Genomic DNA, 14,816 nt, shown 5'->3' with positions numbered 1-14,816 from the left:
CTTGCCATATTTTGCAAAAATATGATGTTATTATTTAAATAATGTTAGCTTATTAGATTTATGTCTTTTCTCTTTGTTTTTTTTTCTCGCAATGATTTTTGATTTTTCTCTCTCATCCTCCACTGTAATTTTATTACATCATTAAGTTGTATGACTATTTATAATTTGCCATTTTGTAGTATTTTGTTTTTACATATTATTTGCCATTTTGTATTATTTTGTATGTATGTACTGTTTTATGTTGTCACATGCCCATATGGGCCTTGACGTATTCAAATAAACCTAAACCTTGAAACCTTGATTATGACTAGCAGGCGTGTTGTCAGGGAACTGTCAATAAAAGAAATTATTTATATGCAAATTAAAAAAGTTAAAAGAATAAAAGTTCTACAATACTATTAATTTAAAAGACAAAGCGTGCAATTTAGAATTTATAGAATGGGCCAAGCCTCTCAGTAAAGATGTTTAAACTGGGACTAGACTGAACCACAGACACTTGGAGTTTGAAGCTCAAAACGCTGTTAATAATAATAAACTATATGTTGTATTATCTATATGTTGAAATATGATTTTTTTTTCAAAACGGCTTAATTATATTAAGTTTTTTGAAATATATGATCAGTACATGTGCTGGGATTGACAAATATGCATTTTATTTGGATTTTAAAGGCGTTTTGAGCTCTAAACCCCAAGTGTCCGTGGACTGAACAGTTAGAGGTAGGCTATTCCAAAGACGTATGCTCATAGGAAAGAAAGATTTTTGATGGTATTGTGCCCTCGAGTAGGGTATCAGGTACATTTAGTTCAGATTTCTTGTTTGAGTAAGGTGTTGACAATGTTGTTTTGGATTTTGTACAAGTAGGTTACAGCACTGATGTTTCGACGCTGCAAAGGTTTGCCAATTAAGATCATTTATCATTTTTAAGACACTACTTGTATAGCCATAATCATTAAGAATATATCTAGCAGCTGATATTTGGACATGCTCTATCTTATACATTAAGTATTTCAGCCAAGGATGCCAAACTATGGAGCAATATTCAACCCGAGGTCTATCATAAGTCTTATATGCAGTTTCCTTTATCTTTTTATTTGGGATGTTAACATCTCTTTTAATGAACCTAAGGGAGTTATTTGCTTTAGATGTAAAATTGTTTATATGTTTGGTCCATGAAAGGTCTTGATTAATAGTGACTCCTAAGTGCTTCTTGGGTTGAGTTTAGTTGAATGTTATGGAGGGTGTAAGGAAATATTACAGGGTTTCTTTTTCTTGTTATCCTGAGAACTTCATATTTATCAGGGTTGAGTCTTTTACCCATATTTCTAGAGCATGAAGGTCAGAAAATTCCGTGGATATAGTGTGTATGCACGCATTAATGTTTGCTTTGTGATATAACTTGGTATTATTAGATTAGGCATTTACTTAAAATTATACTAAGCCGGTCAGCATCACAATAACGTACGGCACTTGGTTTGATCCGCCCATGTAAACGGTCAATATCAACTTTTATTAACATTTTAACTGGTTTAAACATTGAATTTTTCTTTCAATCAATTACAGAACATAAGAATAAATAAAAAACACACTTTTTTAGACTTGACGGTAAATGGATTTTTTTATTCTCTTGGAATTTGAAAATAAAATGTCTTCATGTATAAATGCCCAGCAAACACAAGACGTCATACTGACGTCAGATTTAAGTCAGGTTCTGACGTCGGATGACGGTCGGAAAAACGGTTGGATTTGAAAGTTTTTTTGACGTAATAATCTGACGTCAGGTAGACGTCAGAATCTAACCATTATTTAACCTTTTTTTGACCATTATCTTACCATTTTCCGACCTCAATCTGACCATTTTCTGACCTCAATCTGACCATTTTCCGACCTAAATCTAACCAGTTTCTAACCATTTTCCGACCTCAATCTGACCATTTTCCGACCTAAATATTAACCCTTTTCGGCCCTAAATCTTATCATTTTCTGACTTTCATCTTATCATTCTCCTAATCTTTTTTGTTTCACCACGTCATAAATATTTTCTGGCTAATCCTGATTTGATCGAATTTAATGTAACTCATTCTATTAAGTAACTTTCCCTCAAATGAAATGTATAACAGAAAACTAAAAGCAAAAATATGTTTCATGCTCTTTTAATTTAAAATAAAAGTTGCAACTTTAAGCTGATACATACAATTTTAGTAAATTCTGCAAGGTTAACTAATTTTCATAAATTAAACAAAATAAAACATAAAATAATTAAAGTTAATTACAAAACAAAAAGTATTACAAAAGCAATGACATAAATGAAACTAAGAAAACATGTACAAATATTAAAGAACAAAACAATGTATGCACATTTCTATCAAATTTTGCCTTATCAAATAAAATAATGAAAATATTATAATTTTAAGAAAAGTTAAAAGATTCTGATAATAATGTTTCAAGCAATTTATGATTTTCAGTACTTTAACTATATTTCTAAAGCATTTCTAAAACATTTAGTGCCATTTTGCATATTTTGACCTCCTTTGATAATTGTCAGTAATGTATAAATTGCTGCCTTTTAGTTACTTCACAAAGTTATACTTTTAGATATCCATGAGAATTAGCACGAATTTTGAGGTGTGATGCTTTAAGATATGACCTTTTTTCAGCACCCCTTGTCTGTCCGGAGGATATGTAGCGTTTGTAGCGCCCAATAGCGTGTGTGACATCATTTTCACTGAAAAAAAGAGAAATTTATGAAACATGTAAAAATAACAAGCAAAAATGTTTTCATGGTTATCTTAACTTAATGAACAATTTTGCCAACTTTTTATAAGAGAGCTTTAACAAAAATTAAAAGTAATCATAAATACTGAACATTTAAAAAGCCGCTTTTAAACTCTAGTTTAGTATGGATAAAAGTATGTAATAGAATTTACAAAAATCTTACTTTCATATGTTTCTTTTTACATATTCACGTGTTTCCGTCCTTCCGACCTTTGAGAGCATGTCCAACACTTTAACTACCTGAAAAGAAAATTATATTCTAACTTATGTATATATTCTACGTTTGAAATAGAACAGTTACGCAAGTCTTAAATATTTCATAGTTTTGAATTAAAGATTTAATGCCGAAATGTCTGGAACCAAAACGTCTTGGGTTATTTGGGACCGGAACGTTTTGGGTTATTTGGGACCGAAACGTCTTGGTCCGAAATGCTCGAAATCGTATAAATTCATTTTCAATTCTCAGATTTAAACTGACAAAAAAATCACAGTTTAAGAAAAATATGAAAACTAAGCATTCTCTTTGGTAGAACTGAAAGGCATATTATAAACTCTTCACAAGCAGAGTTAAAACATGTCAATTTTAAAAAGATTTATTATTAGACATTATCGCGAATTTGTGTGACATTTTACTTCAGCTGTTCAAATAATGATAATTAAATTTAAGAGTGCTTGCAATCATGCAATTATTTATTAAATACAAAGTAGAAATAAATCTAAATAAATTGAACTGACCTTTTTATTCAAGAAAATCTATAATATTCACTTATCAATGCATCCCGATTCCTGACCGACAGCCAAAACGTAACGCCTACGAATTTGAATTTCCACGCATCCACGTGACTTTAGATTCGAATTATAGGTTAATTATGTTTTCTTTCCCTTTTCTGTCACTATGATTAAATGTTAAAGCACTATTAAAAACTCGTAATTTTGATACATAAAATGTACCACAAATGATAATATTACAACGTTAAATGATTGGAACTTGTAAACAGATCTGTGGCTATAAATAGATTTCATAACAATAACACATGTAACTTGCCTATATACAGCGCCATTAGGTTGCAGCGCCGCGATCTTGGTCTGTATTTATATAAGAACACTTCATTTGTAATCCAAATAACATTTGAAAAAAAGTTTAAATGATTACAACAGCGAATAAGGATTATGTTTTGTTATTTTTTTTACCTACCGTCAGGACATCGACCAGAACCTGACGTTAGTACGATGTCAAAAAGAAACGTCTATTACACATCGGTATTTTAACGTCAGATTTACGTCGTATTTTGGTCGCCGACGTCATGACCAAAATCTAACATTAATCCGACGTTATTTTAACGTCATGTGTTTGCTGGGTGAGTGCTATTTGTACCGCCTTTGGTATACTTGAGATTTAGATTACAAGCTAAAATTAGATGCCTTAAGATTATCCGTGTATGTATACATCCGTTCAGTTATTCACAGCATTTAGTCTTTATACTTTGCCTTCAATTTTCTAATTTCAAATAAATCAAACCGCACCAAAATGCTTTTTAGCTCACATGAGGACAATGTCAGTGTGAGCTTTTGTGATGACCAGTTGTCCGTTGTCTATCTTCCTTCCGTGCGTCAACAATTTCTTTAAACAACCTCTCCTCCTAAACCACTTGGACAAATTTGTTGTAACTTTGCAGGGGTAGGGGTGTTCCTTGCATGAAGCTCTACCAAATTTGTTCAAAGAAATAAATACTTGAGTTATGTTTATATGCATTTACGGATATACATGTATATATATTAAATGGACTAATTAAATAAGGATTTAGGACAACTTTAGTTAAAAGACTTTACACAAAACGATGTTGTTGAGGGTATATTAGTTAAAAACAAATCCCATAAACTTACAACGTTTAATTTATTGATAGAAGTATAATCATGACATGGAAACGACCTTATGACATTCATAAGAAATATTTGACGCCGTTTTAAAACATCATCCTTTATTAGAAAAACTATCACAGTTACAAATTAAAACAAAAGCTTAACACATTTAAAATGCCGGTACATACAATTGAAAAGGATATACAACACCACTTAATAGCAGATGAAAATCAAAACGTCATCTGTAAGCAACATTATCTGGATGTTATGACAAGCCCTTCTTCAAACACGCCCAGAACATATATTTTAAACATTTCTGATAATGCAGCGCGGCATATATTACTTATTTTACATTTTCTTGTTTAATATAAAAATACAGACACGATTAAACGTTTATTAACAATAAAATCAAAAGAAAAAAAAAAGAAGAAAAGAAAACAGGAAATGTTCGTAGGAAGGAGTACATTGAAAAGTGACAAAGGCACTTGCTATTATACAAAAAAATAACATAAATGTATAATTTGTGAAATATGCCTCGGACAGAAATATTGGTATGCTAATAAAAAAATTGTACAACCATATTTTTCACGAGACGTGAAATAAGTAACATCGGTTGTAAATACATATACATATTGAATTTCTTATACTCGTAATATATAGAGTGTACTTCTCTTGAAAATATATCGACTCATCCGGACACACGGAACATTCAATTCATTCGTTTTTCTTTTTCGTTACAAAATAAAGCATTGCCTTCCGCAAAAATCAACAGTTAATACAACCAGAATGTTCAAAATTTGATAAATTAATGGACAAAAGTAAGATATCACAGGCATGCTTTCACTCCAAGTCGAAAGAACAGACTCACTTTTATGTGTTTAATTTCAAATTCGAAACTAACTACAATTGCATACAAAGAGATATACATAAAATTTGTGAATTAAAAAATGAAATAAACTAAGTTTAACTAAAATATATCTACATGCATATAATTGACTATCTAATATTGATAATGCAAAATTACAATGATGATGACCTACATAGATAAAATGTTATCTTACTGAACGTTGAATATATAATGTGATTATTGTGTCGTTATCTTATATCATGATCTAATATACTGAAACAATAAAAAAAACACCCCACAACTTAGCATATCGGTATTAAACATTTGAAATCAATATTCTTTCAGTCAAAAATGCCTTTTAAAATCAATGATAAAGTCATGCAATTAACAAACGAAAATAGAAATGGTGATGACATTATAAGATATGAACAGCAGAATGAATAATCTATAGCTATGTCTCTTTTCACATTCTGGAAAGTGATGGTATACAACAAATTAGGCAACATAAAACGCTTAACACAACTAAGTAAATTTCAATAATCAAAAAGAATCAGAGTACAATCGTACTAATGCATCATTCAAGAAAAATATTTTAACAATCTGAAATAGAACCGTGCGTCTTTTTTGACATTCTAGGAAGACTTGGCACACAATACATTACACAGTTCATAACTCTGTGAATTTAATTTTCCACAACATATTTCAGTTTATTTAAACCTTTTTCAATAATGATAATCTATTAACTTGTGCTGTATGCTTGCCTCTCGCCATGAAGACTTGGCACATACATAATTATATAATTCAAAACTGTGAATATAATTTGCCTCATTTATGAAAAATCATTTTAACCATTGTGCTTAATTTAAATAATCTTTTGACTCATGCCCTTTACTTGCTGCTAGCCAACTTGAACAGAAGTGCTTTAATCGTTTCACACAGACTCTCGTTTTCAAGAACCTCACCAGCCTGAACATTCATTTCCATGCTGGGGTATTTTGAAAGATGGAAAGGTATCTTTGCATCATTACAGGTCTTAACAATCACTATATGACCATAATTTCTATTCAAAACGACCTCTTGCATCATTTCAAAATAATGATAATCTATACGGTCTAATGGTATTTCATCGATAACAAGCAGAAAGTGTTTCGAATGTCGAAATTGTTGACATATTCCGGTCATTTTTGGAGTTCCTGGTAACAAATCTTGGAAGTTAATCGTTACTCTAAGCTTAAAAGCGGTTAAAATTTGCTTTAAGCTCATGCTTTTTTCCTGAATTTTCTCATTGCAAAGAATGAATACGTCAAAGTTTTCATCTTCTTTATCAGTATCGTTTTTATGGCATTCATTGTCATGAACATTTTGATGATGTCTATAAAAATCAAGAGCATTTCTCAGTCGAAGGCCTGCCACTTCAAATGTTTTTTGTTTCCATGCAACGATTCCCCCTTCAATGTGAGCCTGCAAATACATTTTTTCATCGACAAGTGCATACCCATTTTGTAGACAAACAATCGCATCCAAGGCAAGTACAGCGTCATCATAATTTCCACTTCTTAGGTAGCTTTCAACAAGCTGTATATCTAATTTAACCTTTTCATTTTCATCTGAACTCAGTTCTTTCAGGTCTTTAAGAACTTCTATCGCTTCGCTATAATTTTCAAACTTCTTTGACAAGAAGAATAAGTCTTTAAGCTGTTCAACGGTTTTTGCTTTTCCAGATATAAACTCTTTTAACGTAGGGGCTGACACCCAACATTCTTTAAGAAACGGAATTTTCGAAACAATCCAGCAGGATATTTCTATCGATTTTTTGAAATACGTTTTCATGTCAACCTCATAAACTTTATTTTTTTCTTTAAAAAGCATGTCGTAAAGACATAGGCCTGCTTGTTCATAAGCATTTGATAATTGTACAAGCGAACAGTGTCCACCTTCGTTTCTGATGAGAGTCTTAAACGTAGCCAAAGCTTTGTCATATTCTTTTATTTGTCTGTAAAGTAATCCTTTGTCATAAATAGCTTCACAATTATTTGACAATTCAAACGATTTGTCTAAATGAAAAATTATTTGTTTAATGGTATCTTTGTGTTTTTCCTTGTTAATTAGCTTTGGTTCTTTTGGACATTTGATCCCGAAACGTGCGGTGTACGAAGACCCCGAATCCGAAATTCCTTCGACATTTCCCTCGTTACAATTTCCTAGAGGACCACTACTTCCCCAGCCCTGTTGATTTTCACTATTACATTCTCTCATGATTTCTGTTTTAAATGGAGAATTACCTCTGTTTCGCGAGCCAAGTTGATGATCTGCAAGAGGCTCTCTAAATGACACGCCACCTCTACTTCCCCAGCAACGTAAATTTTCATTATGACATCTTGTATCGGTTTCTCTTTTAAACGAAACATTATCTCTACTTCTCAAGTCAGGTTGATTTCCACTAAGGCGCCCTCTAAAGGTTTCAACTTTAGATGAAACATTCCCATCATCAGAGTTGGCTGAAGCGTTTTGTTCCTTTAGTTCCATATGTGTTTTTTTATCATGATCTTCTACTGACATATTAGAAACAGCTGATAATGTTTCCTTACCTATGTCTAAAGATGTTTGTTTAAGCATGGCAGATACATCAGTGTCATCTGGTTCCATTTGTTGTTTAAAGGAAAGTGCAAGATGATGATGGGAATAAGAGGTTTCTCTTATTTTTATTGCTTTCTCAAGAAGAGAGATTGATTTGCCAGTATCGTGTATGTCTCGAAAATATGTACCACATCTTTCTAACACAAACACATCATTTGGACAAAAACTTTCTGCTTTTTCAAAAAATTCGTTGGTACTCAACCAAATATCTCGGTCAGATAAGAAATCCTTTATGCCATTTACAGTTTCAAATCCAGACTTATTTTTTCCAATATAGTCGTCTATTAACCCTAATTCAACGTATGATCTTCCCTGGTAATGTTTAAGACATGAACTGTCTCCTTCAAAATGAAGGATATCACTATAAATATTACAAACCTTCTTTATCATATCTAGCTGTGTGGACACATCGAATAATGATGCGTCGTGAGTTTTAGTCAAGTTTAACGCTCGTTTGTATGTAAGGGCGTAACTAAAGTTCAAGACACAGTTATTGTCTGTTTGGGTTAACATATTCTCAGAACCATCTGTTTCACCTGAAAAGTCTATATTCTGCTCATGGATTTCAGAAAGAACGTCTTTAAATAAGTGACGAGACTTTTCATTTCGTTCAGTGCCAAAACATAAATAACAAAAAGCCTTTTCTGCCTTTGCAAACAACATATTGCTCTTATTTTTTATACTCTCATTTAGCTGATTACATAAGTCATGGACAACATTGTAATTCTCTTGCATCTTTAACAAAAACCACGCCTTATTACATAAACCAATAATATTATATTTGCTTCGCTCTAACACTTTTGAGTTATACTTAAACGCATCCTTTTTATTGCCTAAAATGAAACTTAGAAACGAGATGAAGTTCCAAGCTCGAAGCTTTTCCATGGTATTGTCGTATGGATTGGATTCAACCTCGTTAACTAACCTTTCCATATGTTTCTTAAGACAATCACAATCTTTGGACATTGATTTAATATCTTCATAAAGGTCAAAGCTTGATGGATATTGCCTAAGTTTGTTCCCTATTTCTACGTCGTCCTCCATTTTGTATTTCTCTCATATGATAACTTACACAAATTTAACATCACCTTACTCTCTTTCCATGATCTTGACAATATCGATGTCTCTCAAAGAATCTGAAATAATAAAAGTATGGAAATCACATTGTGTAAAATAGATCGACGAAGTTTTTTAATCCATGTCTTGATTTCTCTACATACGAGCTTTACGAAATAATAAGGAGTGCTGACCACTGGCCTAGTGTCTACGAAAGCTCTTAATCCTCATCAAAATCATGATCAAAGAAAGTGATAAATATTCTTATTGTGGATTTTTAACACTTTTACATGTATATATATCTTGTAAATTTATCAACAGTAAAATTATATTGGTTCCATAAACTTATGGTCGATTCCCATTAACTGTGGAAACGAGATGAAGTTCCAAGCTCGAAGCTTTTCCATGGTATTGTCATTCAACCTCGTTCAAATTCTATGGATATTGTCCGTAAACAGATTAAAAAATCCGGAACAAAATATTGATCTTTTATTTAAGTTTAGCAACGAATTGTCATGCGCTATTCGCTTGTTTACTACCATATTTTGTTCATACAAGTATTTTAGGAAGTATTCTTTTTAAAAAATTTAAATATTTTTTTTGCAGCAGATGTATGGCTTTAAATACACTGTAAGGATGATAATTCTTATTTTCACCTGTATAACTGGTATTTGGAGTCTTTTGGGAACAAGTCAAACTAGTCCAAAATTAACCCTCCCCAAAAATAGTCCATCCGTTCCCTAGTTTTTTCATAAACAACGTTTTTCATAAAGTAACTACATGTATTCCAAATCCAACACATCAAGATGAAACGAGAAAACAAATTAAATTCTATTGTCAGTAATACTCGTAGTTATTCGATCATTATTCTATATAAATTCATTGTTTATGAAATGTATTAAGTTTATGTTTTGGATTTAAAAAATACCACACACACAATGTCCAGTAGATCTTAAGTCTTATAAAATTCTGGAAGCAAAGTGATCCCTCGGAAGCATCAATCACAACAAAATAACATAAGAATTGCAGACTCGGTTTGATTGAGTCTGTACATGAGGGATAATGAATAAGTGCAACATCCCTCACGCCCCCTAGCACCGGCTTGAGCGGTACTCAATTCTCAACACTTTATAGTGTTGGCATCAATGATCCCGAAGGACCAGAAAATATAACAACACTGAAGTGAAGTACGGGGCAACTTTTTACGGCTGCCACACGGCACTTGACACCTGCTGTTGTGAAGTACAAAATTCTGGAAGCAAAGTGATCCCTCGGAAGCATCAATCACAACAAAATAACATAAGAATTGCAGACTCGGTTTGATTGAGTCTGTACATGAGGGATAATGAATAAGTGCAACATCCCTCACGCCCCCTAGCACCGGCTTGAGCGGTACTCAATTCTCAACACTTTATAGTGTTGGCATCAGTGATCCCGAAGGACCAGAAAATATAACAACACTGAAATAAAGCTTAATCAAAATCTATAAACACAAGTGCTTTATAAAAATTTGAAGTAAGAAACATGTATACCCAAAAGTAACAAGAGACAGCGCTGATCAATATGACAGTACTTTCTTAAATTATCAATATATAGATCAGAAAAGAATCCTTTATTTGGCATTAAATATGTACATATCTATATAGCTATGGGTTTAATTAACCTATATAGTACATTCTACTTCGGTCACGAATTTAAGTTGAGAAAGAGAAAAAAAAAGATTTTTTTTTACCCACACCTTTTGTTTATTATTTTTTTACTCGTTATCTGTCGCAATGTTGTTACATAATCGTTGATCAGATTACGGTGTAAATTATATCCAGATTTATCCTTAATCAAGTTATATCACATCTGTTTATCATTAACTGTTTTATATTATGGTCTTATTTGATATAACCAATATTTCAAACGTTAGCATAACAATAAAAAACACTTTTAAATAAATTAAATGGGTTCGGATTTACAATCTTCGGGGTCAATTTGACCAACGGATTATTGTTGTGGGACCGCATTGAGCATTTTTGAGACCGGATTGACTATAATTGAGACCGAATTAATAGAGTTTAGACCGAATTGACAATTCAATTCAGTCTTTTCGTCGTATAATTTTGGAAAGACTTACATGTTCCTTCACTGGTATTTGGTTTATAAGGTGATCAGTATTTCTTAAAAACCATGCATACTTTTACCTTGATAATGGCAATCAATAAACCAATAAACAAGAGGATCAAGCAGACTTATTATTTCTATATCAAAAATAAGATAAAAATAAAGGTTCTAAATGGTAGGGTTATTGATTCCAGCACTTTAAAGAGTTGAAAATTAAGTACCGCTTAAGTCGGTGCTGGCGTGAGGGATGTTACACCTTTTCATTATCCCTCTTGTACAGACTCAATCAAACCAAGTCTGCACTTTCCATGCAACATTGTTGTGATTAATATTTCCGGGGAATCATCTTTCGTTCTTCCAGATTTTTATGATTTGTAACTTTTATAGAGTGCTACTAGACAATGCTATATGTAGCATTATTTGCGACACTAGACACCTGTATCATCGTTGATATAGCTTTAGTACAGCCAAGTAAACTATTTTCTTATCAAGTATATAAATTCTAGGCCTTATAAAACTTCTGAGAGGACTACAATGCACTGCAACAAACACTTAAAAAGCCATAAAGTCTATTTTCTGTACATTTCATTCCCACGGGCGTAACCTGTTTTCTTATATGTTTTTTTTTTTAATTTGCATTTCTGCTGAATCGTAAAATATATAGAAGTTATTAGAGTAACTTGAAATAAGTAACCTAAGGAATGGACCAAATACGACACCATTAGTATGCAAACTGCGAACTATTTAAATTCTGTGTAATATAAATTCATCTTAGAAAATTAATACGTGTATTGTGTGGGGCAAACATGAGCATCATATCGTTTTCATGAAGAAAGTAGCGTTCAGTGTGAAATTAAAATCAGTAATATTTTTAATTCTATACCAAAAAAACTTAAATCACTTTAAATGTTCTAATTGTCAAAAAGCAATTGCAATTGCATCGGCAACCTCGATGTGACTGTAACAATACATCTACATGTATTTGTTTAAAAAACGAGCTAAACATGGAGAAATTAAAATAAAAGCATTTCTGATGAATAATGGGCCTTTATCAAGTAAAACACACTGTTATTTAAAATCTACGAACGTTAAAAATCGTTTTATTCGCCACCGAAAATAGTCCCTCAAAAACACCGTAAACGATAGTAAAATGGTTTATATCTAGTTCAACAGTGATTCGGATCGTGCTACTGATTAGGTTCAAGGGTCTTCAGTTCGACATCATTGCAAGTGCTTATGGTCACTCAATATATTTTTTAAAAAAATTTTCAATACTAGGCATTTTATTTTATCTCTCTTGATCAATTTTCCATTAAAATCTAGAACAATATTTAGATGTATAAAAAATATTGTTTATATGGAATGAATACTTTTAAGCATCATCTCCTTAAACTGTTTATAACAGATCACATACTTATTAGTGTTATAATTAAAGTATCTTACCTGAACGACAATAACATAACCATAACATACCCTGTTGATGCGCGTATGTGTGAGTTTTCTAGTACACTTTTTATATTGGGCATGTATGGGCAACTATCGTTCTTATCGGTGTCCAATTGATACCGTCGATAAGTGTCATGTTTAAAAGTCGTTATTACGGTACACACCGGCAAATTCTTCCTTTGACTTAGGTTAACAATAGAAATTCTATTTAAAAGAGTCTGGGTAGATCGGTATGGAAAAATAAAATTCAAACTCGTTGAAGATAGACTTTAAGACAAAGTATTAGTTATTTACAGTGATTTAAAAAAATCGAGTAATTTAAATGCATAATTAAATAGAATAACAAATACAAAGTTTTATCAAATTATGTTGAAAGCAAAATCTATACCGCTCACTGTTATACAAAGGTAACTAAATAAAACCGTATTATTTGAACAGGTATATATTTTGTACTTTGTTTTTTTACAAACATAATAAGAAATCTAAATGATGTACTGTTTGCAACGGTGACAGAATTCCGTGTAATATTAAATTTATACCAGGTTGAAACTTGAGCTAATGCGTTGAGAACTGAACCTGGGTTATTTTTCATGTTGAGAATTTACTTTGCCAAAAAGTCTTTAAACTTTTATCAAATTGGGTTATTTTTAACGGTTAGTTAATTCCGCCATGCATGTTTAGGAGATATTCTCTACTCGTATTTTAATCATCTCCAGTGACCTTGACTTTGCAAATATTAACTAGAATTAAGTGAGTTACACATGTAGTCATGATAGTTACCATTTGTGTTGCTATCCCCTAAACAAGAGCTGTCGGTAGGACAGCAACGCTCGACTATTCTTAATGCTTGTTAGTAAAAAAAAATGCTTGATACAGTTACCTCTTTCTGTTTACAGGTTGGGGTTGTGATGGTGAACAAGTGTGCAAAGTTGTTTCAAAGCCATATGTCAATGGACTTTGAAAATATTTGAGGTATTACAAAAACTTTAAAGTAAATTCTAAGTCGAAAAAGGGGCATTATTCTGTCAAAATGCTTGATACAGTTACCTCCTCCTGTCTACATGTCGGGGTGATGATGATGAACAAGTGTGCAAAGTTTCAAAGCCATATGTCAATGGACTTTGAAAATATTTGAGGTATTACAAAAACTTTAACATAAATTCTAAGTAGAAAAAGGGGCATAATTCTGTCAAAATGATTGATACAGTTATCTCCTCCTGTCTACAGGTTGGGGTCATGATGGTGAACAAGTGTGCAAAGTTTCAAAGCCATATGTCAATGGACTTTGAAAATATTGGAGGTTTTACAAAAACTTTAACATAAATTCTAAGTCGAAAAAGGGGCATAATTGTGTCAAAATGCTTGATACAGTTATCTCCTCCTGTCTACAGGTTGGGGTTATGATGGTGAACAAGTGTTCAAAGTTATAAAGCCATATGTCAATGGACTTTGAAAATAATTGAGGTATTACAAAAACTTTAACATAAGTGGTAAAGCCGACGCGGACGCGGACGCAGACGCCGACGCTCGGGTGACTACAATAGCTCTACTTATTCTAATTGAATAGTCGAGCTAAAAATGATTACTAAACACATCTTCATATTGTTATCTGAACTTTGGCCTCTATGTGTGGCATTGACCTTGGCCACAGGGACTTGAATTTAGACCTCACAATGATGAACGTTCGTGAACAATTCTATTAAGTTTCGTTAAAGTCCCCCATGCGTGTAGAGATATGCCCAGGACAAAATTGGACGCCGTCCGTCCGTCCCAGGCGTTCCAATATAGTACCTCCAGTTTTACAAACGGGCGTATAAAATTAGTGTACGGCCATATTTTCTCTAAAAAATGAGAGACATCAATAATTATATATTTCTTACTAGTAATATAGGGGTTCTATGAGCATTACCAGTTAGTTTCACTTTTGAAAATATATATACTCATGGGGGACAGGGGGCACGGAGCTTATAAATTATAAGCATTTATTTTTCGCAATGTATTCTGCAAAAATAAATAGTTAAAATAATCACAATGTTCATTGTTTATTCATGGTCAAAACAAATTATCAATCACATGCTTTCACTTCAT

General features: G+C 32.3%; 1 protein-coding gene and 1 long non-coding RNA gene across 2 annotated transcripts; both read right to left on the bottom strand.

The window, feature by feature from the left end:
- Nucleotides 1–2,218: 2,218 nt before the first annotated feature.
- On the bottom strand, nt 2,219–4,127 carry LOC132723708 (uncharacterized). The gene is made up of 3 exons (XR_009624782.1): nt 3,509–4,127; nt 2,937–3,013; nt 2,219–2,723 (listed from the first exon to the last, which is right to left on the bottom strand). It is a non-coding gene; the product is annotated as an uncharacterized LOC132723708 (long non-coding RNA).
- Nucleotides 4,128–4,612: 485 nt separating this feature from the next.
- On the bottom strand, nt 4,613–13,032 carry LOC132723688 (uncharacterized). The gene is made up of 2 exons (XM_060708458.1): nt 12,726–13,032; nt 4,613–9,253 (listed from the first exon to the last, which is right to left on the bottom strand). The coding sequence occupies exon 2, from the start codon at nt 9,159–9,161 to the stop codon at nt 6,369–6,371; it is 2,793 nt and encodes a 930-aa protein (XP_060564441.1). The 5' UTR covers nt 9,162–9,253; nt 12,726–13,032; the 3' UTR covers nt 4,613–6,368.
- Between the last annotated feature and the right edge of the window lie 1,784 nt (nt 13,033–14,816).

This window comes from Ruditapes philippinarum, unplaced genomic scaffold (assembly GCF_026571515.1).
Source record: "Ruditapes philippinarum isolate M1 unplaced genomic scaffold, ASM2657151v2 ctg359_1_1_1_1, whole genome shotgun sequence".
Classification (NCBI taxonomy): Eukaryota; Metazoa; Mollusca; class Bivalvia; order Venerida; family Veneridae; genus Ruditapes; species Ruditapes philippinarum.
Note: the sequence above shows the minus strand (reverse complement) of the source record. Positions and strands in the feature narration are given on the sequence as shown.